Source organism: Heloderma suspectum, chromosome 5, assembly GCF_057233095.1.
Source record: "Heloderma suspectum isolate Gila_16-S chromosome 5, 16-S_ref, whole genome shotgun sequence".
Classification (NCBI taxonomy): Eukaryota; Metazoa; Chordata; class Lepidosauria; order Squamata; family Helodermatidae; genus Heloderma; species Heloderma suspectum.
Genome location: NC_139462.1, coordinates 228,428,765 through 228,455,582, shown reverse-complemented (window position 1 = coordinate 228,455,582; position 26,818 = coordinate 228,428,765). Strand labels below are relative to the sequence as shown.

At 51.0% G+C, this 26,818-nt stretch overlaps 1 protein-coding gene and 1 long non-coding RNA gene across 4 annotated transcripts in view; one reads left to right on the top strand and one right to left on the bottom strand.

The window, feature by feature from the left end:
* WNT9A (Wnt family member 9A) overlaps positions 1 to 14,263 on the bottom strand; it is a 75,938-nt gene extending 61,675 nt beyond the window's left edge. Inside the window, exon 1 of the mRNA XM_084855113.1 lies at positions 14,125 to 14,263. Coding sequence (XP_084711239.1) covers positions 14,125 to 14,228 — 104 coding nt within the window. The 5' untranslated portion in view covers positions 14,229 to 14,263. The remainder of the gene's footprint in view (positions 1 to 14,124) is intronic.
* A 182-nt stretch (positions 14,264 to 14,445) lies between these two features.
* Positions 14,446 to 25,063, top strand: LOC146345253 (uncharacterized). Of its 3 annotated transcripts, none has more exons than XR_014791898.1 (5): positions 14,446 to 14,771; positions 15,619 to 15,742; positions 17,329 to 17,419; positions 23,062 to 23,167; positions 24,722 to 25,063. It is a non-coding gene; the product is annotated as an uncharacterized LOC146345253 (long non-coding RNA). The 3 variants fall into 3 exon arrangements; XR_014791897.1 differs by lacking the exon at positions 14,446 to 14,771 and adding an exon at positions 14,852 to 15,235; XR_014791896.1 differs by lacking the exons at positions 14,446 to 14,771; positions 17,329 to 17,419 and adding an exon at positions 15,061 to 15,235.
* The last annotated feature ends 1,755 nt before the right edge of the window (positions 25,064 to 26,818 follow it).

The following is a 26,818-nucleotide window of genomic DNA, read 5'->3' as shown; positions in this document are numbered from 1 at the left end:
CTGGTTAGCACTCAAGATCAGGGCCCAGTGTTGGTGATTTTCAGTGGCTGGGGGGCCGCCCAAATGACTTGGGGGGCTACATGTGGCCCGCGTATTTCCCACCCTTGGTTTAAAGGGCTTTCAAACCCCAGTGTGACCCCTCCCCACCTAGTGAGGCCTCTACTTAGGCCCATCGACCTGCCCCAGGAATCCAGATGTCACTAGCCCACACTGCCCAGGACCACCTGACACTGCCCACTTCCCCCCCTCCAGTTGCCAACCCAGCCAAAGGGCCAGACAAACAACACAGCTGCAGGCTGACACTATCCCATTAACCGGCAACCATGAAAGATTGCTATCCCACTGCTCCAATTCCTGAGCAGGCCACACATTTGGAAAGCCCCAAAATTCTTTGCTTGAAATAAAAGCAAAGTTTGGGCTGGGGAGGGGGGTGTGGAGAGGAGAGGAAGAGAGATTAGCCCCAGCTGTCTCGATTCCTCCAGCAGACCATGGAAGGGAGCGGCAGTGGCCCTTTCCCAAGCGACTTCTGCTGAACACGGCTGCTTGCTGGTGCCCCGAATGCGAAAGAACGTCAACACGGCCACTCCTCTATACCCAAAAGAAATCCCACTTCGCAGAAGGCTGTGAAATAGGACATTCGCCTTAACAGCAGAGATCCATTCAGACACAAATAGCTTCCATGCACAGACCGTTTAGTTAGCGGCGTGTCAGATCTACTGAATGGCCCACTCCTGCTCCCATCATCTCCCAGAAGCATGGGTATGGGTAGCCCCTAAAAACGAGGGAGGGAACCTTTGGCCCTCCAGATGTTCGGGACTTCAACTCCAGGAAGCCCCAGCCAGCTGGGCCAACAGTAAGAGAATAGGGGAGGTGTCATCCAAAACGTCTGGCGGGTTGAAGCCTCCCCATCCTGGTGTTCAATGTTATGGTTCAAATACGCAGCTCAAGTACTTTCAAAAGTCAGAGTTCTTGGTGGCTGCGAGGATGGCAAGAGGAAGGCTATGGCGCATGGCAAAGCCTCCAAATGCCAGTGGCTCCATAGGATTTGGGATGTTTCTTCCACGGAAGAGTTACCCAGCAAATCAGGTTATCCCAGAAGAGAGCATGCCCTGCAATCTGAAAAGGACCAGGAACTCTGCAATGCCGAGTTTTCGTTTAACCATCCTCTGTAAGGTGCCTGCCTCCCCTTTTTAAAACCAGAGATCCACAGCTCAGCAGCAGAGCAAATGCTTTGTGCGCACAAGGTCAGAGGTTCAATTCCCAGCACCTGCCGTTCCTAAGGATCAGGTAGAGCCGGTGGTGGGGGATGCCCCCACTCTGCCCTGAGACCCACCACCGGTCCGCACAGATGATGCTCAGCCAGAGTGCTACAGAGTGGGGGCCACCACAGAAAGAGCCCTGTTCCTCATAATGACCAGATCTGGCTAGCTGCAGCATCAACTGTCTAAGCCAAACCATGTCACACTACATCTGGGAGCTCGCAATGATTTGCATAGAACAGCTTTCCCCAACCTGGCCCCCTCCAGATGGGTTGATCACATCACCCAGCATCTGGCTTGGGGATTCTGGGAGATGTAGTCTAACCCCTCTGGAGGTACCAGCTTGGGAAAGGCTAGGATAGAACTTCCTCCTCAACGTTAGGGATGGCGGAGAATTTCTCCACGAATCTCCGGGAGGCCGAATGCCAACGCATTCGGCCCCCCGGAACTGGTGGAGAAATTCTCCGCCGCCCCCACCCCCCAGGATGGGACTTACCTCATGCGAATGTCCCTCTCGGCGGTGGGTCCCGGCGGCGGTTCAGTGGCAGTTCGGCGGCGGCGGCCGGTCTTCTGACCAGCTGCCGCCGTCGCCACTGCAAAATAAAAAAGTAAAGTAAAAAAAAAACCACACACCCGCGATAGGCTACATAACGATTTACGTAGCCTATCATGGCTAGATTCCTAAAGTCAACTGTGATAGGCTACGTAAATCGTCACGTAGCCTATCACGGGTGACTTTGAAAAAAAAAAGCGCTTACGCAAAAGGCGGTGCCCATGGGGCGCCGCCATTTGTGTTCCTTAGTTTGGCACGTCTAGTCTACGTAAAGATTTACGTAGGCTATGGCAAAAATAAGGGCAGCGCAAATCCCCTATTTTTGCCGTAGTCTACATAAATCTTTACGTAGACTAGACGTGCCAAACTAAGGAACGCAAATGGCGGCGCCCCATGGGCACCGCCTTTTGCGTAAGCGCTTTTTTTTTTCAAAGTCACCCGTGATTGGCTACGTGACAATTTACGTAGCCTATCACAGTTGACTTTAGGAATCTAGCCGTGATAGGCTACGTAAATCGTTATGTAGCCTATCGCGGGTGTGTGGTTTTTTTTTTACTTTGCTTTTTTTTTTCACGGCCGGGTAGATGGGGCGCTCCTCCCCGGCCTGAATTTCGGCGGCGAGGGATGGGGCGCCTCCCCCCCAGCCTGAATTTCGGCCGGGCGAGGTGGGGTGCCTCCCCCCCCTCGCCTGAACTTCGGGGGAGAAGCAAAGTGCCTCCCCCCCACCGCGAAGCAAGCTGCGGGACAAGGTAAGTCCCTTTCGTCCATCCCTACTCAACGTACTAATTCTCCATGTGGAATAAGCTGTCCTTTTCTTGGGTACTGAGGGATATTTGGCCATCCGAATGCAGTTCAGAGATGGGTCGACCTCCTCCATGTGAACTGGACCCGGGACTAGCTTAAGGTAGACTTGGCATCTGCAGGAGATGAGGCAAGCCAGGATTCTGTGCCAGAGTTGTCCAGGGGCGCGGGCAGTGTGGGGGGGGGGGTCGACTGCCCCTTCACCAGCATGTTCTTCAAAGACCAGGTTGGAACAGAAGTCCTATTGAGCCTCCCAATGCAGCCAAAAGTGGAAAGATCCAGCCAAGTGCGACAGAGGCTTAGCGAAAACATGCATGCCGCCGAGACGCACTGGAAAACAGCATTAAGCACATTGCGACAGCTGCTGCTACTGCAGTCCAGCCCAAGGAGGGGAGAGCGGCAGGTGCTGCATTTGTGGTTTCTGAGCTGCTGCTGTGCACACAGACACACACTCAGTGGCTGAGTGTGGATTATGGTTAAATCGTAGGTTGTTGGCTGAACCGTGGGTTAGTGTGTTGTCCGAACACAGGACACTTTTGATGGGGCAGCTTGTTAACTATGCCGTGTGGCTTGTTAACCACCCTGAACAGACCAACAACAAACCATGGGCCCTCGAGGTGTTTTGAGAAAAAGAAGCCACCGTGCAGAAAATGTCCTGTGGTTGGACAACACGCTAACCCATGGTTCATCAACAATCCACACTCAACCACAGAGTATGGGTTACCATGTTGTGTGGACCCAGACGCACCAACCTGGTGTCCCCCAGATATTTTGGGCTACAACAACTCCCAGCTGACCCAGCCTATGGTCAGTGATGATGGCAGTTGTCATGCAAAACAATCAGGAAGACACCAGATTGGGGGGAGCACTGAAACAGACCCACACTCCAGTTCACCCAGTTTAAGCCTTTATGAGGGCAACCCTGGGCCAGGATCTATGCCCCCCCCCTTTCCTCACCAGCCACCAAGTCAAACTTGCTTCCCCCTTCCTTCCTTCCCCCTTGCTCAGGGTGGTTAACAAGCCACACTGCAGAAAATGTCCTGGGTTCAGACAACACGCTAACCCACCCTGTGGAAAACATGATGCATTCAGACAACATGCTAACGCACAGCTGAACAACAACCCACAGTCTGTGTGTCTATATGCACTGCACATGGGTTACCATGTTGTGTGAACCCAGCCTATGTAGCCTAAGGAAAGGGGGTGTTGATAGTCAAAATTATCTGAAGCTGCCACCACCACCCTAAAGCTTACATGTGGAACACAGAAGGTTGCCTTACTCTGATCAGGTTCACATGATCACAGGGTGGTTAATAAGTCATGGTGGCTTGTTAACCACCCTGCAGATCCCAACCAGATCTCCATAATTACCCTCACCAGCGTGGGTTGTTGTGACATCCCAACCTGGAAAGGGTGGGTGGGTGGGGTGGTTAACAAAGCACCCAGCAACCCATGGACTGTTTTAGGGTCGCTGGGTGGTTTGTTAACCATCCCAATCAACCAACCACCCTCACCAGTTGGGACATCACAACAAACCATGCCAGTGAGGGTAATTATGTAAATCTGGCCAGCACGTGTGGGGTGGTTAGCAAGCCATCGTGGCTTATTCTCCACCCTGTGATCACACAAGCCAGTCTACTGAGTCAGACCCAGGGTCCATCTAGCCCAGTACTGTCGACACTGACTTGCAGCAGCTCTCCAGAGATTCAGGCAAGATTGTTCTCTAGCCCTACATGGAGATGGAGGAAATCAAACTAGGAACCTTCTACATTCAAAGCATGTGCTCTACCACTGAGCTACAGCAAAGATGGGGCAGTGTGGCATAGCAGTTAGAGCAGCCTCTCCCAACCTGGTGCCCTCCAGATGTGTTGGACTGCAACTCCCATCATTCCCACCCAGCATGGCCAGTGGGAATGATGGGAGTTGCAGTCTAACACATCTGGAGGGCACCAGGTTGGGTGAGGCTGAGTTAGAGTGTTAGACATGGGGTGGGGAGACCCCAGGTGCCAATCCCCATTCAGCCATGATGCTCTCCAAGCTACCTTGGGCCAGTCACTCTGTCTCTCAGCCTAACCTACCTCACAGAGTGGTTTGTTACAATAAGGGGGGGGGGGGTGAAGAACCATGTTAACTGCCTGGAGTTCCTTGGAAGAAAGGCGGGATATAAATGCATTGGAGGGCAAGGCATGGAAAACAGCTTTCAGCATATGCTGAGGAACAAACATTGCACCCCTTTGCACATCGGGACCTATTACTAAAATCTACCACAGTGGGCTCACATGCCCCACGACTGCACCTCCTTGGAAATTAGCAGTGGACTGAATCATCTTCAGGGTTCTTCAAACACTGAATCAAGGCCAAAAGGTACAGCTTGTGTCTTGCCCATCAGCAAGAAAGGGCGGCATCTAACCAACTGTCTGATGTGATTATCAGACTCTTGTGGCCTCCAGAATACAGGTAACCATCTGGATTAGACCAGAAGTCCATCTAGTCCAGTTCACAAATAGGGCACCAAGGCGATGGCCATCTTCCTTTCTCCCCAGTATCGGGCAGGCAGAGATGCACTGCCCCTGAAAATGGAGGTTCCACTGAGCTATCTGGGGGATTAGCCTTTGAACTAATCTAATCCCCCTTTTAAAAGGGGATCCATGCCTGGTCTCTACGTGCAACAAAATGAGGCAGCAGAATGGACTGAACCACTTCAGACCACAGCCAAGAAATCCCGTTTTCGAACACGTCCCTCCACCACAGGTGTTTTGAAAGATGCCTGCAGTGAAAACTAGCACAGCAGGGTGAAATGTTGTAGGCTGACCTGCTCCTACCTGGGCTGCCCCCCCCAAAAAAGGAGATTTTTTTTCCACATAGGGAAAACATTCAGAAATTTGACCAGATGCCCCCCAAGGTCCCTTCCAACTTGTGATGCGTCTAGAGTGCTACAGTCCATTCTTCTACCCAAGACTCTGCATGCGTCCATCAGGCCTACGCTAGTGCATAGTTCTGTACCTGTGATTACAAACAGTTCACATGCGAAAGGGGGAAGGGTGGTTAGGGTAGCTACAGAGCAGGGAGGATTAGGCTAACCGCAATGCCCACGCCCAGCACACGCCGAGGAACTATGCGGCACACCATGGTTTTCTTACTCATCCTCGCTCTGGGGTTACCGCATCATCCTTTTGCCACTGCCAGCTAGCCCAGCAGCCGTCGCACTGGGAAATCGTGCACACTGGCCACTCCATTCAGTGTGATGTGACAGCAAACCCAGAGGCCGGGCGCACCGCCTAGAGCATCCCCAGAAGTGGCGGATGTTCTAGGCTGCCATCTCTACGGTGGCTGCGTTTTCGTGCAAAGCGGCCATTTTTAACAACTGAGATCCTGCCACACAACAGAGTAAGCCATCCCGGGCCCCCTTAACCCCACCACAGAGGGGTGGTTAACCAGGGTGGTTCCCTAGCCATCATGGTCAGGATTTTGACCCCACACATGACACGTTAAGCCAACACAGTTCGCTAAAAAAAACACAAAGCACAGTGGCTTAGCATGACGTCTGAACAGGCCCTGTGTATTGTAGTATATTTTTGCCGGTTTCTAGCTCAAGGGACAACCAACGCTGTTACTACTACAGCTAACTGCATGACCCAGGTTTTCAGGCCCTTGTAAGGCCGAGAGAGGCTGTTGGGATGAGAAGAGGTTCGGCAGCAGATGGAATGAGTGCTCCCACGAATGGAACACAAGAAGCTGCCATATACGGAGTCAGAGGCTTGGGCCATGTAGCCCAGTATTGCTGACACTGACTGGCTCGCCAGGGTTTCAGGCAGGATCCTTCCTTGGCCCTGCCCAGAAATGCTGGGGATTGAAGCTGGGGCATTCTGCACTCAAAGCATGTGTCCTGACCAAGGAGCTACGGCCCATCCCCTGAGCTACGGTGCATTTATGCATCACCAAAAAAAAAAGAGGACAAAAGAGGGCACAAAGTTGAGCATAAAATGTGCATAAGCTCATGCATATGAGTCGATGCAAATACTACTAGAATTTAAACAGAAATACAATGTATCTCAGCCTAGCAGGGAAGATCAGCGGGGTGCACCGGCTCAGCCTGTTGCCCAGGTGCTAACTGCGGATGGGGACCTTCGAGCCCCCACTGCTCTCCGTTGTTATGGGGCTTTCACTTTCAACCAGACTTGGACTGGGCAGCCCTTCAAACAGAAGACACCTTCAAAGAGAGGACCATCCTCTGACAGCCCTTCGAACTGAGGACTGTAAAGTAGGACACCAGGCCACCCTAGGAAGGGGAGGGGGTGGCGAAAAGAAAGAATTTTATACCTGATCTCGAGGCTCCTTCAAGTAGCACCTCATGTGCATCATGGTCATAAGGGACCTAATCCACCATCACTGCCCAGTAGACCTCAAAACCTGTGGACAGAAGCATTTGGATCTATGGAGACGCAATGGAAGGCCGAAACCTAGGTCAAACTCGCCCAAAGCCTTTGCCTTGGCATTCTTGCTGCAGTTACAACCCGCGGTGCAGAGTGCGAACAGGGTTAACCATCTGGCTGATTAGTTCAAACTACGGCTGTGCACCGCTTCGGCCTGAGGCTCACGTCAAAGCGGGCTGCTTCGGGTCACTTTAAGCCCCTTCCAAGGCAAAGCACAGGGGGCACGAAGTGACCCAGCATGTGTTGGGGGCTCTCACCAGCGGCTCCAGGTCCTTACCTGAGCCATCCACCTCCGTTGCCACCGCCACTGTTGCTGCCGCCTCCGCCGTCACCTTCTCCGCTGCCTCCACCACCAGCAGCTCCTAAGGCCTGGATGCGTGCCACCTCTTAGTGCAGGGAGTCACCATTTTTAAAAAGAAGCTCCTGGAAGTTGCCATTTTAAAAATGGCAACCCCCTGCGATAAGAGCCAGCATGCGTCCAGGCCTCAGGAGCTGGCGGTGGCGATGGGTGAGGAGGCGGCGGTGATAGCAAGGTAAGGAGCTGGGGGGTTGCATGGGGTGTCATCGGGGGACCCAAAGCGGGGTTTGGCCATCTGAACCCCAGTTCTGGTTCAAGTCAGGGGGCCCCCGAATCAGCCCAAGCCGAAGCCATAAAGCAGCTTCCAAGTCAGATTGGAGGGGTCCCTGCACAGCCCTAGTTCAAACCAAAAGAGAATGTTTAGTTTCCAACCTACAGCCCAGGGGTGGGCAACTCTTGGCCTGCCTGCTGTTTTGGCCTACAACTGCTATCGGCCCCAGCCAGCAGCAAGGGATTATGGGAGTTGTAAGCCAACACATCTGGAGGGCCACAAGTCACCCACCCCTGTGTCTAGCCCATTGGCCCTCTACAATCCACAGTTAGGGATGAGCAAGAAATTTGTTTGGTTCACATTTCAATACAAACTTCCTAAATTCACACTTTCTAAATCTAAACACGAGTCAGAACACAGTTTGCCCCTGAAATCCACAGATTTCCAGAGTTTACAAAGCAGTTTGCAAACAAAATCATGTATGGTTTTAAACTGCACGCAAAAACTTGTGCATTGGCCAAAATGTACCCAAAAAATGCATTTTTCAATTGAGATGTTAGATAAAAGTGTACAAAAATGCAGACAGAAATGTGCATATTTGCAAGGGTGTACACAAAAATGTGCACACTTGGGGGAAATGTACACAAATTGTGCAAACTAAAAATAAAAACCACACTCCAAAGCAGGATCAGGATGGAATGAACTTGGCTTTGGAAAAATGAGAACCTGGGCCAGAAAAGTCACGTTCGATGTATTCACCTGTCCCTATCCACAAACCACCAGATCCCCCCTTTGCCCATGTGATTTTTCCTTTCCAGCATGCACAGCCTCTCCTGTCCCTGGGTCTTGTGTGAAATTTCTTGTCATTAAAATATCCTCTCTTGCTTCGTGTGCCAAGAGCTTTTAGCCTGGGCCTGACATGCCATGACATCACAGAAGCTGAGCCATCAGCAGAGGGAGACTGCTGCAGAAAAAAAGAGAACGGCCAGTTTGTAAGCACAACTATGGGGTGGTAGCCCCAGAAGTGCTGACAAAACTGTAATCCAAACACAAACCATTGTACAAACTAGCCAAGGCTGTTGCCATCCACTTGACATGTGAAGCTCTTAAATGGATCCCCTTATGATACGATCAAAGCCTTTGGAGTTAATTCACAAAGAATAATTTCCCCCAGCTGCTAAGCCCTGGGAACCAAGTAGTTAGGGGCAGCAGTTGCAGATGTTTGGACAGACCATCCGTCCCCGCTCCCACTCCGTTACCACCAGGACGGAAGGGACGTTTCCACACAACAAGGTTCCAAGGAGCGGAAAGCAGCTGTAGCCAGAACAGATCTGGGGGAAATTTTAAACGACTTCTGGCTTCCCAGTTTTGCCAGTGTCAGAGCAGAATGCCTTCCAAGAGACAACATCAGTGCTAAATGCACTTGGCTCGCACACACAAGTCGTTGTAGCACAGCGTGCAACCTGCCCCAAGCTTGAACTGTGATCAAAAGCCGTTCTGCCCGAGGAATTTTATATAGTCATTACTTCTCAGAGCTGCTCCCAACGCTCAGCCACCCAAATGCCTCCTGCCCTCATCAATCCTCTGCCCGCTCTCCCATGCCGCCGTCCCCTCAGCCTGGAACCGCTACCCATAAATCCTACACACGCTGCCACTTCCAACCTCTTCTTTCAAACCCTGCCGCAAAAGTCAGCCTTTCCCCTACAAAGCCAGAAGCTTGACCCAGCTTCCTTCCAACCTGGGGCCTTCCGGACCTGTTGGATGAAGGAGGTTGGAAGGGTGCTTGGTCAAGCCCATCGTCCTCATCTCAAAGCCACGACTTCTGCTCACTCGCCCAGTTCACAAGACTCTGTGTGCCTGCCCAACATTCTGTCAGCCGAAGGTGCCAAGCGAATCCAGGAGGCAGATAAGAAAATACAAGCAGCCTTGGACTGCTGTCCATCGCCAGCAACGGTTTACCCTGGCCCGCAAAACATGGCACGCAACAAGGGCCAAGATGGATCACCCTTGAAGCCCATCTAGTCCAGGGCTGTAGAACCTCCAGCCCTCCAGGGGTCCCAATTTGCCCTCCCCAGGGGTCCCTAGAAAGCCCCACCCCTTCCCCTCAACCGCCAATCATTTGGTGGTTCCCCAGTTTTTCCCCACAATCTAAAAGGTCAAAATGACTCTCCTAAAGCTTCGTTACTTAAACCTCTCTGGCTCATACAGCAAGAGATCTATGCATGGCTGTTAACCTTTTTCCTACATCAGTGCTCTTTCCACCTCGGACCCTCTGGATGTTTGGGATTACAACTCCCAACGTTCCTGACCATGGACCATGCTGACGGGAATCGAAGTCCAAAACATCTGGAGGTCCAGGCTGGTGTGGGATGTTCTTGGGAGTCCGATGCTAAAAACTACATTAAGAAGTGTGCTTCAAAGGAGGAAAGCAGCCTTGCTGCAAGAAGAAGGCCTCAGCAGGTTGAAGAGGCGAAAGCCAACAAGAGCAATGCAGATTAAAGCAACTCCCTGCATTTTTCCTCTTTCTATAAAAGAAACTTCATCTTGGTATGGTGTTTGGGGTGGGGGTTGGCTATCCGCCTCCAATTCCAGTCTACAGAGAATGGATCCTCCCAGAGAGAAACAAAATAAATAGAAATGAACAGAAGAGGGGAGGGGGGCAGAGCGCAAAAGAAACTTTCCCATGAAAATATTTTATTTTCTTAAAGAACAGGATACACCTGCAAGTCTCAACACCAGAGGGTTGGTGTGCCTAAGTGTGTGTGCGCCGTTCTTTAATTCATGGGTTAATGGAACCCTCTGCTGGCAAGAGCAAGTACTGCACTTTGAACATCTGCACCCCTCCCCCACGGCCCAAATTGGAGAATTTAACAAGTGACAAGGAGTTTAGGGGCAAGGCAGCCAACTTTTATACAGCCGGAGAGGAAACTCAGTTGTCAGCAGGCATAATTAGGAGGAGGAGTCCAGGGGCAAAAAAACCAAAAAGCCGTACGGCAGCATTTGATCCAACAGGAGTGAATTACACTTATCTCGTAGAATTTGAAATAAACATGAGATGGACAAGCTTGTGGGGGGGCACCACAAGACACCCACATGCAGTATTTTGCTCTCCCTTTCTGGAAAAAGCAGAGATTAGCAACCTCCTGACCCCATGACAGTTCCACACCCATTCTGCATTTCCAGAAAGGGAGTTGCAGAAACCGGAGCAGGCAAAGATCAGAAGTACCAGCTTCAGTAGAGGGGGGGAACCTACTTCCAGGACAGGCCAGCTGGGGCGGGGGGTGTTTTTTAAATACAGAGGGGGGGGACTTTCCCAGACATGGAGAGAAGCTTATGAAATACAGGAAGAATGGGGGGAAAGAAACTAACAGCTTCTCCTTGCTGTTCTCTTTGATTTCCTGCCCACCAAATGCCAAACCTTGGAAGCTCATGCCAGGAACGATCACCTTGACCAGGGGAAAAGCAGCCACACACACCAGGAGTGTTGGAAACACATTTCAGCCCTCTGATCCACCTCTGCAAAACACAGGGGTAACTGGAGCCCATCGGCCCTTAGAAGAGAAGCCTCACACACAACACAGAACCCAAGTGGCCTATGGAAAACCTCACCAGGTCTGAACCGAAACTCACTGGAGTGACTTTAGATGCCCTCGCCAAATAACCCAAACCCTCTGTACTGACATCCAGACCCTGTCTCTCATTGCAGCCTTAAAACATCTAAAGAAAGGCTCTGCAGGTCCCTCCGGGAGCTTCCCAAAATGCACCCCGACACTGCCGGAACGCCACTCGACTACATTTAAAAGTCAGCTCTGAAGGGTTGTTCTAAGAAGGATTGTTTTTTTCAGTTACTAGCACAGATACCCCAGGACAGCCATGCTACTACATTCGTGGCATTGAAGGTAAGGCTGACGCATCCAAATTTTAATGAATTTGGAAAACCACCTAGAGCCATCTCACAAATCCCCCTCCTTTTTTTTTTTTTTGCTTCGATTGTGCGCCTTGCCACGCACAAGAAGCCGGCTGTCATCCAACAAAGTAGACCGTCGCCTCTGAAACATGTGCGACAAGAAGCCAGTCGGCCTCTAAAGGTGGCACTGTTGTTCTGCCAGTCCAGTTCTACAGGCGGCAAACGCCTCCCACCATATCAGAAGTGTGTCTTGCAATTTCCTAATACAGTCAGCATCGAATTCCATTGCCAACAAACAAGCAAAAAAAAAAAACCCAAAAGACAGAAAGGGTGGACCCAAACACATTCAAACCCATGCTGGCTTGGAGAAACCGACTGTGGGCCAACACTAAACATGGCAGGAAAAGAAAAATAAATCAGGGAGTGTCTAGATCAGCACAACGTTTTATAGCAGGAAGAGCTCCCAAGGCTCAGCCTCCAGAGAAATTCAGGACAGACCGAGAGACCCTTCCAAAGTGGAGGGAGAGCTCACTTGGAAGAAAAGTGAACACGCCTCCCCCCAGCGGACAGGGCGGAACTCCATAGGTGAAGCTCACCTGGAAAGGGCCTGGCAAAAGTGGAGAAAGGCCGGGGCTGTCAAAGCAAGGCAAGATCAAGAGACACAGGAGGGATTATTCAGCAGAAAGCCGTTCCTACTGGTGCCTGATCATTACTCAAATTTACACTGATTACTCAGCACCAGCCTCCCCCAACCCACGGTGCCCTCCAGATGTTTCGGACCACAACTTCCAGCATTCCTGACCATTGGCCATGATGGCCAGGGGCTGATGGGACTGGATGCCGAAAACATCAGGAGGGAGCCAGGTTGGCAGCTCAGCACCATCCTAATACCAACAGCCGGCTGATCCCGAAAGCATTTAATCAACTTGCAATTCTGCCGTTTTCGCCTCCCTTCAGATAATGGGTTGAATGAGAAGCCCAACGTGGGGGTGGGGGGACGCCTTGATTTAGTTGCATTGACTAGAAAACCAAAGGAGCAACACACATCCCACCCACCCACCCCCCAAAAAATTCACAACCTGTCCAGCAAACCCACGATAAGAAAGAAGGGCCCCCTGTTCTTATCTGGTTAGCAGAAGATGCGCTCGGGAGGGTGGAAGGAAAAACCCAGAGCATCTTTGGACACCTCCAGACACATCTTAAAGGAGTGGGTGTGTCGGGGGGGAGAGATTCCTTCAAAACTGCATCCCAGGAAGACCACAGCTGGCTGTAGGTCATTGCAGGGAGGACTTGGGGGGCAGGGGGAGAATATATACTTCTTCTTACACCAGCTAGAACAGTCACTTGCCTTCACAGGGAAAAGGTGCACAGCACGCAAGACACATTCCTCCTCTCCCCCTTCATGCAGTCAAGTGCATTTAGGGTTTGTTTGCTTGTTTTCCTCAAGCAGTTTTTTTTTTTTTTTCCGGGCAGGATTTCTGTCAAACACTCCCGTAAATGCATGGGACAGGGAAATCTGGTGGTGTGCCGAATGGACCCAATTCCAAATAAGTGGGGAGCGGGGGCAGAAGAAGAGGAAGGGTTGCGCCACAATGGTCCAGAATTCAGTTGCAAAAAAACTTGCAAGGTGCAGAGGGGAAGGGAAGTTAGGTGGGCCAGGAAAGACAGAGATTAAGGGAAGAGAATCTAGAAGACACTTTCTCTCTCTCTCTCTCACTCACTCCTATATACACACATACACACACACTCACACAGAAAAGGGGGGCTGAAAGAAGTTTGCCAAAACTAACTAGCTGAGCCTTCCCCCAACCTGGGCCCTCCAGATGTGATGGCCCACAACTCCCATTATCCCCAGCCAACAGAAGCAGGCACACATGGTACAACAGGAGGAGAAAGTGCTACCGCCAGTGCCATAACCTGCCGCTTTCTGCCGGAGAAGATGAAACGGGACTAGGGGAGCCGCCAAGGGAAACCGAGGCAGTCAGATCGCTGTAAGTCACCTGGGAGCTGGGGGTGCACTCGGTGGGTTCCCTGAATCAAAAGCAGGGCGCAGGGGAAGAAGAGAGGAGCCCAGCCCAAGCCGCAGCTGAGGGCCTGCAAGCAGCATCCTGGAGAGGAGGAAGGCAGGGCTTCTAGGCGAGCGGGCAGGCTGGATGAAAAGGCGATGGGCACAGGGCGGCAACAGGTTGCACTGCACCGGTTTGCGAAGGGAGAGGGATCGCAGAAGACATGCCGCCCTCTCATCCGAGCGGACAGGCAGCGCGCTGGCTCTGACACAGCCCCGGGGAGCGGGGTGGGGCTTGACTCGAGAGTATGCGCTCGGCACGCCTTTGGCGAGACTTTACTCGCGAGGCAGCCCCCCTCCCCGAGTACACGCGCGCGCGCGCCCCTGCGGCCGCGCTCCCCGAGCCCAGGCACGCTCACCCCGCAGCAAGACCCCGGAGCGCCCCCGGGCTCACTCGCGAGCAAGCTTGCCCGGGCTCGGGGGGCGGCGCGGCCCGATCGCCGGACCGCCCCGGAGGCAAGCCCGCCAGGCAGCGCGCGCCAGCCGGGCTCTCGCCCGCAGCTCGCCCCGAGGCGGCGCGCGGTGCCGCGGGCTCACCCGAAGTAGGCGGCGGACGGCCCCGGGGCGCAGGCGAGCAGCACCAGGAGCGCGCAGGAGGAGGAAAAGAAGAGCCCTCGCAGCGCGCGGTGTCCATCCAGCATTTTGCTGCGGCGCTCGGGCTGACCATCGCGTTCCTTCCCCGCGGAGCCGGATCAGCGCCGGGCGGCTCGGCGCGCCGCCTTTATAGGCAGCGGAGGAGGCCGGCGGCGGCCGGAGCCCAGCTGGGGGGCGGGCCGGCGGGGCATGACGCGCCTGGAGGCCCCGCCCCCTCCTCCCCTCCCGGGGCGAAGGCGTGGAAGGCAGAGGGCGGGGCGGGGCGCCTGCGAGCGGGCGCCGGCCGGGGAACGGGGGGGCCGCGCCGCATCTGCAGCGCCCTCCGCCCCCAGCCCGGCGCCCTCCGGGTGCGTTGGACTACAACTCCCAGAATCCCCCAGCCAGCTGGGAGTCGCAGTCCCGCACATCGGGAGGGGGGGAGGCGGAATTAGGCAGCGATCTTGCTCTCTGGGGATGCTGGGATTTGTGCCCCGCACATCTGGAGGGCGCCGGCGGGCGGGGAAGGCTGATTTGGGCGGAGCGGCCCTGCTGGGCGGGGATGCTGGGATTTGTAGTCCGACACCGCCGGAGGGCGCCGGGTTGGAGGGAAGGCAGGTTTGGGCGGAGCGGCCCTGCTGGGCGGGGATGCTGGGATTTGTAGTCCGACACAGCCGGAGGGCGCCGGGTTGGAGGGAAGGCAGGTTTGGGCGGAGCGGCCCTGCTGGGCGGGGATGCTGGGATTTGTAGTCCGACACCGCCGGAGGGCGCCGGGTTGGGAAAACTGCCGGGCGGGGGAAAGCACTGGAGGGATGCTGCTCCTTTTCCTTTCCTGCCTCCGCGGAGCGAGCGACGCTCCCCGCGCTGCGCCCTCTCTTTCGCAAAGCTGTTGCGACAGTCGCCGCGACCGAACCCGGCGGTGGCCCAGCCCGGCGCGCTTCCCCGCTGCCGCCACGGGCGCGAGCGGCCCAGCGCCCGTGCCCCCCCCCCCGGCGAAACGGGGCCTCGTGTTGCGTTGCGTTGCGTTGCGTTGCGTCCCCGCACGCCCGCACAGCGTGCTCTTCTTTCAGATCTGCAAGTGAGAAGGGGGGATCGTGGCCATCGCTTCATTGCTTATCTCTCAGTCTCGGCATTACTCGCCTGCAAAATATGGGTGGGTTGCTTTTGACCAGCTTTCCCCAACCTGGTGCCCTCCAGATGTGTTGGACTACAACGCCCATAATTCCCAGCCGGCTGGGAATTATGGGAGTTGTAGTCCAACACATCTGGAGGGCACCAGGTTGGGGAAGGCAACTCTTGACCATCTGGCCGGCAGTGGAGTCTTGCGTAAGAATCCTTGACTGGTAGTAACTCAGAAGCAGACCTGTTTCCACACAGAGGGCACCTGTGGCTAGTGCTCAAAAGGCATTTTCTGCAGCTAGTCCATCTTTGCTTCCGTAATGCTTTCTTTTTCTTTTTCAGGTAAGAAAACAGATGGAAGATGCACTGGGAAAACACGGGGGGGGCACACACTGCAGACGACAACATCCGGACACACCTACCCACCTCCTGTAAAATTCTGCGAACACAACAGTGCGATTGCACGGTAAAAGCCTCATCTCAAAGCAGGTTTCTATATCAGCTTTCACCAATGTGGTGACCACCAGTTGTCTTGAACTTCAACTCCCATCATCCCCGGGCATGTGCTTGACCACTCAGCAATGGGCCCTTCCCCTTAGTGGTGTCTGATCAGTGGCAGAACACTTCAGCTTCCCAGGACACTCAATCACTTACCTGGATGGATCACACGATCACGAACGGGAAAGAAGCCACAGTGGCTTATTTCTCTTCCCTGCGCATTCTTGTTGCATGCCGGGGGGGATTAGCATACTTATCCCTGGCAGTGCAGCTTGTCGTGTCATGCAAACCCAGCCGCTTACCTACGGCAACAAGCCACCCAGAACCCATAGCCCCTGTGAAGCAAACAAACCTCAAAGGGAGATGGGAGCGAGAGATGCTGAGTTCAAATTCATGAACAGGTTTAATTTTGTCACCAAAGGCTTGAATCCAGACAAATGTTTTTTTTATCACACTACATGCACTAATTGGCCTATCTCGTTCTAGGATTATTCTGTTATCCGCAACACTGCGAATGACCACTGTTAATAATGTGATTGTCACGCTCAGAACTTTCTGCATTTATTTTTCTTCTGACCTGTTTACAAGTCTTTCCCCCTCTACCACCACCACATGTTCTGTATATAAGCCTGAAACTCTCCATAATGTTCCAAGCTTGCGTTAAAACAGAGCCAGTTAGCTAACCAGGAGAATAAGCCAGAATGTGATCTGATGGGTAGCCGTAATGGGGAACTTTGGCTTATCACAAGCCAGGATCTCCACGCTGACGTTGGGGTGCAAGTGGGGGGGGGAGCACGCAGCCGTGGCAGAGAAGGAACATGCAACCAAGGGGACAAATGTCTGAATGAGGCCAGTCCTAAGTTCAGAAGTCATAGGAAAATGCAGTTAGTTCTGAAGCAAAAGTGAGAGCTTACTATCTCCTTCTGGTGAGTCCAAAGCAGGAGATGAAGGCATGGGGAAAGTGCGTCCAAAGATTGTGCTCATTCCTGTAATGGTTTAATGCTGTGTCTGAACTGGGCCAGTGGCTATTTGGCAATTAACAGGGGCTGGCCAACATGATCATATTGTGCCAGTACTTTTCCATCTGTGCTGGCTGCCTGTCTATCTCCAGGCCCAATTCAAAGTGCTGGTATTAACATTCAGAGCTCTAAACGGCTTGGGGCCAGGTTACCTGAAGGATTGTCTCCTCCCATGTGTGTACCTGCCCAGACTCTAAGGTCATCTTCAGCTGACCATTTCTGGGAACCCCTGCCAAAGGAAAAGAAGCCGGTGGCTACAAAGAAAGGCTACATAGCCTTTTCTGCTATGGCACCCCAGTTATGGAATGAGTTTCCTAGAGAGGCTCGCCTTGTACCTGCGTTGTATTCTTTTTGGCGCCAGGCGAAATCCTTATTTCCCCAGGCATTTAGTCTTTTAGTTCTGTTGTTCTAAATCTGTTAATTGTATTTTAAATCTCTGCCCTGCTGCTAGGTTTTATTCTGGTTTTACTTGTATACTATAATTTTAAACTTTTAACTTTTATATTGTATTTTTTGCTGTATTTTGTGGTTTCAGTTGTGAACTGCCCAGAGAGCTCTGGCTATTGGGCGGTATAGACATGCAATCAATCAATCAATCAAGTGAACCTATGCGTGTTCACTCAGAAGTAAGTCCTATAAGGTTCCATGGGTTTTTACTTCCATATGTTTACGATAGCAGATGAACTTATGGAACTCACTGCCACAAATATGAGGGTGGTCACAGGCCTATAGACGGAAACATTACATAAAAGCAAGGGCCTCTGGGCACATGAGGGGACTAGGGATGTCGGAGAAAACTGCAACAGAGCCAAATGAATTCAAATTTTCATGAATTTGACCTGCAGTTTCCGCAGCAGACGAGAACTGCAGCAGATTCTCCCGTCAGGTGGATTCCATGGATTTGCAGAGTGTTTTTCTAACTTTCCTGAATTTTGCACAAATTTCATTGTAGAAAAATGTGCAAAATTAAAAAAAAAAACTGGCCAAAAATGTGCATTTCCCCCATAGACTAAAGGGTGAAAATGTGCATTTGGGGGGAAAATGCACATTTCACAAGTGCAAATTTGTGCAAATTTGGAAACAAAAAAATCCAATGTCATCGATGGGCGGCCCACAGAACGAAAGGCACTTGATGATCCACAAAACACAGACAGAATGGATTTTACGCAATCCATACATACCTAGAGGGATGTAACAGCAAAAGACTAAATCTAAGCCTGATGTGTTTAAAGTTACTTTGGGCGCAATCCTATGCATGTTTTAGACAGAAAAAAAATCCTACAACTTCCAACATTCCCCAGCCAGCCATGCTAGCTGGAGAATGCTGGGAGTTGTAGGACTTTTCATGTATTAATTTAGATTGCATTTAGGGATGGACGAAAGTCACTTACCTGGTCCCGCAGCTTGCTTCGCGGTGGGGGGGAGGCGCTCCATTCCTGCCCGCCGAAATTCTGGCCCGGGGGGAGGCGCCCCGTCCCTTGGGCCGAAATTCTGGCCGGGGGGGAGGCGCCCCATCCCTCCAGCCGAAATTCTGGCCGGGGGGGAGGCACCCCGTCCCTCCGGCCGCGAATCTTCCTGGCCGGCCGGGACGCAAATGGCGGCGGCCATAGCCGCCGCCATTTGCATCCCTGCAGTCAGCCGCGTGATAGGCTATGTAAATCCTTACGTAGCCTATCACGGCCGACTTTTTTGGGGGGGGAAGCGTGTACACAGGAGGGAAGCAGCACTGATAGGCAGAAGGGAAAGTTGCATCATGAAAGGGTGGACATGAGGAGAGGAGTGGGCTTAAGCGCATCTACTTGGAAGTAACTCATTGTCTTCCATGGCACTTCACTCAGCACGGGAGCAGAGAGAGGGGTGGGGAGCAAGCCTGTTGCTTTAAATCTCTGCTCTTACGGGAGGGTGAAGGTCTGCGAAACTTTCATAGAACCATAGAATAGTAGGGTTATAAGGAGCCTACAAGACCATCGAGTGCACCCCCTGCTCAATGCAGGACTCCCAAGTCAGAGCATCCCTGACAGGTGGCTGTCCAGCCTCATCTGGAATGTCGCCACATTAAGTATTTCAAAAACTGATCACCCCCAAATGACCCTTATTCCTGCCAAGAAAGGATGGACATGAGGAGAGGTGTTGGCTAAACATGTCTACTCAGAAGTAACTCATTGCACTACACTGAGCCCTGGGGGAGGGAGACGAGTGGGGAGCAAGCCTCTGCTCATTCACTGCCCCATCCCCATGCAGTTCATGATGTTCAATTCGACTCGCAGGACTCCGCCCACCCAACTCCAAACTTAGGTGGTTTCAGGTGCCGTTTGCCTCACGAAAGCGGGTTTTTCTTTACTGTATACACTGCTCTGCTGGCTACATGTGCCATGGGAGAAGCAAACCCGAATTCATGAAAATCTGAATCTAAATGGAATCGCCACGGAAAGCATCTCCGTGTAGATGGGGCCCGAGAGAAGCATCCCTTAATACCAGGTAGGAAGGTGTGTGCAGTTACAGGGTAGTGAGGGAAATGCACTCTGTACATGCCCAAGAGCACTCTTTTCACCGGCTTGCCATTTTGATATTGAGAAAAGAGCTTATCCTGGACTCAAGTGTATTTAGATGCTTCACAAAGACTTTCTGTTTCCATAGCAGGACATGACGGGGCTTAAGTCTGCCTTGACAGGATGCCTCGATTGCCTTAATCCCAGATGTTGAGGGAGGTGAGGATGGGGGCTGGGCAGTTGTTACTGGTGGGTGGCAGGCATTCTGCACATGCTCAGAGGTGTACATTCCTTTACCCAGGTAAGTTGCAGCAAGATGGCTTGATTTAAAAAAACAGGCACTGGATTGAGACTTGTGCTTCTCTTTCGGCTCCTCCTTCCCGTGGTGCACCACCTAATACGGAGGAGGGAGGGCTGAGCCTTTGATTGGGTTACTTCTTTGACAAGTACTGGCCAAAATTCTCAGGTTTCTTCGAAAGGAAGTGAAGCTACGAGGAGGAGGGCTTTTTCTGCTGTGGCACCCCGGCTCTGGAATGAGCTCCCTAGTGAGGTTCGCCTGGCACCTACATTGTATTCCTTTCGGCGCCAGGTGAAGACCTTTTTATTTTCCCAGGCATTTTAGCATTTTAGCTTTCTAAACTTTTAGCTTTGCTGTTTTAAATCTGTATTTTAAACTCCTGCACTGCTGCTAGGTTTTATTGTGGTTGTATTGTTATATTGTGGTTTTAATGTTCTATATATTTTAAATTGTTTTATTGTGTGTTGTTTGGTTTTAATTTTTGTGAACCGCCCAGAGAGCTTCGGCTATTGGGCGATATAGAAATGAAATGAAGGAATGAATGAATGAATAAATAAATAAATAAATAAATGGGGCAGAAAAAACTTGAGATTTAAAAAATCAAATGTGAGAGAAACCAAAACTGACCAATTAATCCAGCCAGGCAGACCCTGGCTTTGTTGTTGTTGTTCAGTCGTTCAGTCGTGTCCGACTCTTCGTGATCCCATGGACCATAGCACGCCAGGCCTTCCTGTCCTGCACTCTATCCCGGAGCGTGCTCAAGTCCATATTCATTGCATCAGTGATGCTATCTAGCCATTTCATCCTCTGCCGTCCCCTTCTCCCTTTGCCTTCAGTCTTTCCCAGCATCAGGGTCTTTTCCAGGGAGTTTTCTCTTCGCATTAGGTGGCCAAAGTATTTCAGCTTCAGCTTCAGCATCTGTCCATCCAATGAGCACTCAGGGTTGATTTCCTTTAGGATGGATTGATTTGACCTCCTTGCAGTCCAGGGGATTCGTAAGAGCCTTCTCCAGCACCACAGTTCGAATGCATATTCAGAAGGGATATGATTTAGGTCATACCTGAATGGTTTAGTGGTTTTCCCTACGTTCTTTAATTTAAGCCGAAATTTTGCAATAAGAAGCTCATGATCTGAGCCACAGTCAGCTCCCGGTCTTGTTTTTACTGACTGTACGGAGGCCCCTGGCTTTGAGTGCTCAGCAATTAAAAGGGTTTGGATCCCTGTGCATTCAGCCACATTTGTGGTGCTGAAAAAGAGTTGCCACAGTCTCCTTTTTTCTGACAGGCTCCTCATCTTTAACAGCTAAAGGGCAGGCAGGCACATCGTGGTCCTCTCCACGCCGGGAATAGCTCTACCTGCTGGGTTTGGCCTGTGTAGATGGGTGAGAATTTCATTCCGTTCATTTCTGGATAAGAACTTGCCAAAATTCACAAATGTATTCAGGAAGGGGGTGGAAAGAACTTGACATCCAAAACAAAACTGAATGTGGGGAAAAGTGAAACTGACAGAGTCAACCATCCCTCTGAAGGAAAAGTCATTCCTACTGCAAACAGAGGAAGTGACACACACACAAATATACATTCAGATTTTCTCCCCCACTGTTCTGTTTAGTCACTGCTACCATTAAGGGGGAGAGGAAGCAAAGAAGGAAGGAAGGAAGCAAAGAAGGAAGGAAGGAAGGAGCAAGCAAGCAAAGAGAGAGAGAGAGACAGACAGAGAAAGAAAGAGGAAGGAAGGAAGGAAGGGCAACTAGGAGAGAGGTTTATGGAACAGAGCAAATGCACAAGGCATTAAATGATTCAGGACAATCTGGTTCCAGTAAACTCTTGCTCTCTCCATTCCTCATCCCAGTCGTTCGACAGGCGATTGTGTAAAATGCTACCTGTACATTTTCCTCATATTTTTCCTGAGTTAAGGGCCGAGGGACTTACTTTTAAAACAGCTGGGAATTCAGAGTGTGAGGCTGGTATAGTCCCACTATGGTGACATAGTCCTATGGTGGCCATATCTCAACAGTCTTCTGTTCTTCCTCCCCTTTCCCCCTTTGGCTTCTACGGTCCTTGATGGTGATTAGCAAGGCCTTCTCTACACATACAGCAGAATGAGGAGGTAGAGAGGGCTGTACCACTTCAGGCCACAGGGGACAGATGCCATTTTGAATGTTCCTCCATGTTTTAAGCTCCTTGCCAGTTAAAAGCTAGCATATTCCACCAGCACTGCAGAAAGGCTTTCCCCTCTTCCCTCCCTATTCCTCTTTCCTTGCATGTTGTGTATTTTAGATTGTAAGCCTGTGGACAGGGACTGTCTTCTTTTATTGAATATAAAATAAAAGCTGCTCCAGGAGGCTTTTTGGCTAAGAAGCAGGATAAAAATAAAGGAATATTAGCCTGCTCTATACTGGGTGAATTTTATATTTACACAGAGGTTGAGGAGTCATTGTGTTTTTTTAATATAAGGGGACTTTCAGAACGTGATCTTACTACCTGTGACCTGAAATGGTACTGTTCATTCTATCAGATCAGGACTCCACCACCTTATGCCCATCTTCTTTGGTGGCTTTTTAAAAGGGGAAAACAAAGTCATCTTGGAAGATGGGTCTATCAATAGCTGTTAGCCATGGTATGTACGTATGTATGTATGTATTTTTAAAGATTTATAAACCACCCTTCATCCTCAAGAACCCAGGACAGTGTGCACAACGTCAAAAACAAACAAATCCAATATCAAAACCATGCAGCCATACATGGTAGTTCAGTGGGATCATGCCCATTGCCCAAAGAGGGATCCCATGTTAAATCCTGATATCCATCGCGCTAATTTTCGGAGAATGAAATGAACGTCAATATTTGGTTGCGTTGCCACCAGTAGCTTAGTGATAAATTTGGAAGCACAGGCACCCCTCATCATGACAGCCCTCCTAGCCACGCCCCCAAGGAAAGTCCAGAAATTCAGGCAGCTGTCTTGAGCCATATCCGCCAAGCAGTTCTAGCAGTTTCCATCTCCACCAGGAGCAGGTCTTTTGTAAAGCGAATGGCTCTGAATTGCCAATTCAAGGCCAAGCCATCCAAAAATCCTTTGTTTTAGGAAACTGTACAATGCTGCTTGGAAAATACATTACTACTGCCCATGATTGCAGCTAAGCTCGGAGGGAACAGGGAATCCAGAGCTGGGTGGCAGATATTTAAGTATTTATTTTATTACATTTCTATACCGCCCAATAACTGAAGCTCCCAAAGATAAGATCAGCGTCCCTGCTAATAAAAAAGTGCCAGCACTGTGTCTCTCTGAGCCCTGGCTCCAGCACAACCTTGTTGCCACCTTCTTTACTGCTGGTCCTCTTCACTTTGTATCCATGCAAAAAGGACTTACATCTGCTTAATTTCCACACATCACATCGTCATTAAGGGCCAGTCCATAAAGTTGGCAACCCTAATATTTATTTATTATTACATTTATATGTCCCCTTTTTTTCCTCTTGCAGGGAACCCAAGGCAGCATACGTGGTGGTCCTCCTCTCCATTTAGTCCTCACAACAATCCTGTGAAGCGGGTTATGCTGAGAATCAGTGACTGGCCCTAAGTCACCTGGTGAGTTTCATGACTGAGTGGGGACTAGAACCCGGGTCTCCTGAGTCTCAGTCCAACACTTTAACCACTACACCACACCGGCACCCAAAATATCAGCATCCATTTCATTTTCGGGAATAAGATCCCCTTTGGGGGTGGGGAGATCCCTTCTTATGTGCCCAAAATTCCCAAATGCTTTCCATTTACCAAACAAGGGCACAAAAATACCCACACGTGTAATCTTTCAGAAATTCCCTATCGTTAGTTGGCTTTCAGAGAAAGTATTCAGGGGCGGAGGGGTTGCCTATCAGGATAATTAGACTGAATTGAGTTTGAATGTATTATTTTGATCTCACTCTGGGATTGCTTTCTCATGCAGTCCCAGGGTGAATGATTAACCATCTTGGCGGGGCAAATTTCCACCTAGGTTGAACTTGTTTCAGTTCAAATACATTGTTGGGCTGCCGCAATTCACTTCAGTCCAATTTGTCTTAAGATTGTGTCCGCTGGCCTGCTTACGCCGGTTCACCTTTGTTGAATTTAACTCGATCAGGCATTGCATTGGCGTGGGCCAGGTTGTCCCTAAACCCAAGGCTGGCCTTCATCCATTGTCCATTCAAGCCACATTCCACCCCACTCCCAGTACTGGCAATCCAGTATCAACCACCAACACATTGGACAAAGGAATAGCATGACGCCCGCACCAGCAAATGAAATGTGTCAACTGCTGAGGTCCTAATCTGTGGCACATTTGCAGGAATCGTCATCATTATTTAGACTTAATCGCTTTGGAATTTAAGGAATCCATTTGCTCCAGGGAGGAAATTCAAGGCAACCATTAGATCAGGGGTGTGCAACTTCTTTCTGTGTGTGTGTGTCAACAACCACATCCCCTCGTGGGTAATTGTTGTGGGCTGCCTGTTGGCAGTGAATCGGCTGATCGCATGTGGAAGATTTTGAAATTAGGCCAAGGGGGAATTAAAATCTTCCACTCCAGATTTGAATTTTACTGATTCCGGGAACAATCTACTTGGGTCCTATGGAATGTGTTCACAATACTACAGATGCAGCTTGGAGATGCGGGGAGCCCATAAAGCCTCTTTGGAGCAGAGGTGTGGGGCTGGCGTCAAAGCAGGCACCTGCCAAAGGTCCACATCCCACCAGGGGCCCACAAGAGCCCCCCAAAATGCCCGCGGTGAGAAGGGAGCTGGTGACGCCCGCAGTGAGAAGGGAGGCTTGCTGAGGGAGGGGGCTCATGAAGGGTGTCTTGCCCAAAGGCCCCCAAAAGCTGCAATAGGTCCTGGGGGTGTCCAGCAGTTGTTGAATTCTGGCGGGGGGGTCAATGTATATATCTCAGGAAATGTGTGGAGAAACAGTGTTTCAGTGTTTTGAAATTAGGATACTTCCCAGTCACTGAGAACATAAATAAGGAATAACTGAGGCTTTCTTCACACGGAGCTTTTATCCTGCGATTGAGAATGCTCCTTCACAGAAGTCGGTGGACTCTTTCACATGACACAGCGATCATCCAAGGCGTCTCCTGCACGAAATGCCCTTTGTTCTGTTTTTAAATAGATCACAGATCATGAGCTATCGAATTACCCCGTTGCGGTCCGCTTCAGCTTCCTCCGTGAAAAGAGGGAAAGCAGCAAGAAATGGAGCGAGATCGATGAAAGATAATGGAAGACTCAACTACCGGGAGAAGGAGGGGGAAAGGGGTAGGGGGAAAGGAAGTGGGTGAAAAGGGGAGTCGTCGTGATCCTGCATTTAAAACAGAAGCAGAAAGCCCCATTTTAAATGCAGGATTTTAGGTTGGTGTAGAGATGCCCTGAGTTAGATTGAAAGGGCAGCAGCGGTTGCTAAAAGTCAGGCAATATGTAAATAGAAAGATAAAATAAAACTCAAGCACACCTGACTACTTCCGGGGTATTGGTATTAGAGGTCCCTCTTTGTGTGTGAGAGAGAGACAGAGAGATTATTCTCACTTGGGTGTCTTCATGTGACAAACTTGAGTTTTGGAGCATGTACAATCCTATCTTGTTTAGACAGGAAAAAGTCCTACAACTCCCGGCATCCCTCAATGAGCCTGCCTGGCTGGGGCATGCTGGGAGTTATAGGACTCTTCCCTGTCTAAACAGGCATATGATGACTGCACCCTAAAAGTTGCAAGTAGTCTGCACACAAATCAGTGGAGCAAAAGGCTTCCGCATGTATTTGAGTGCTGGATTTGGCCTAGGAGGAAGTCTTAAGGGTCAAATGAAGTAGATTGCTCTTTGCTGCAAACTGCAGGGGACTGGGGGGCAGGGGGGGGTGTTGACTGGGAATCCAAAGGAGCCTCAGCCCCATGTCTGACCTGCTATCTTAACAGTGGACTATCCTGCAGGGCTGCTATGGGCTACTTCCTCTCAGCACACCCTTCCAATCAGCAAAGAGATATTAATTTATTTGTTGTTGTTGTTGTTACACTTATGTCCTAGCTTGTTTCGTCTGGCAAGGAACCCAAAACAGCAGACATGGTCCTCCCCCTCACCGTTTTCTTCTCACAACAGCCCTGTGAGGTAGGTTAGGCTGAGAGTCAGTTACTGGCCAAAGTCACCCAGTGAGCTTTGTGGCCAGGTGGGGACTAGAACCCGGGTCTCCCGCATCCCAGTCCAGCACTCTCGCCACTGCACCATTTTCACAGCATGCTGGCTGTCTGATACGACAGTTCACTGTACTGCAGGATTGTTGTAGGCTACTCTCAGTCTCAGCCCAGCCTGCGCTGTAAGGATAAAAGCAGTGGATAACACTGCAGGGTTGTTGTAGGCTACTCCCTCGGCTTCAGCCCCAGCCCCAGCCTGCAGTAGGGATCTCATAGTGCCTCTGGACAACATTTTAGGGTTGTTGGGAACTACTCAAGAGCCTGACCTGCAGTATTCAGCGCGAACCACTTGCAAAGCTTCTGCAAGCCACTCTCTCCCTGCCCTGCCTCTTCCAACCGGCAATATGAACCGGATTTGCTTTGGAATTTTATTAGCAGCATTATTTTTTAATGGACAGAAACGTGAGCACTCCCCCTTACCCCCACCCCCTGAAGACTGGAAGTAGAAGCAGCGCTGATGAGATGATAAAAGGGTAAACTTTATGCAAATCGCTGCAGTGTAAAAAGAGGATCACGCACGGTGGGAAATGTTTTCTTTTTGCCTTTTTTTTCTTCCCCTCTCTTCACGGTTCCATCTTCTGCTCAGTCTTTTCCTTCCATTTGAGCTTTCCCACTTGGGGGGCAGGGGAGGGGGCTCATCTCTTCGTCATGTGGATGGAGGTGTAAGGGGGCGAGATCTGTCAACAGCTAATCGAACAATCCGTTTATTTATTTATTTTGGCAGGACTTTTATCAGGCCCTCAGCTGGTGTAGCACTGTGACTGGGGCCAACCCAAGACACTTTGCTGCCTAAGGCAAAGGGGTATAGAAGCAGACCAGACTGGCTGAACCTTCAACACTGACAAGGGGACGGCCTCCACCGCCACACCTAAGGGAAGCAGGCTAGCTTAGGGGCCGCAGGGCATGCCACACAGTGAACAGGGTTCTGATGTCTTGCCATCACTCGCCACCCCTAGCATGTGCTGCCTGAGGTGGCCCCCTCCCTCTGTCTAATGCAGGGGGCCAAATTTGGCCGACCTCAGCTCCCAATC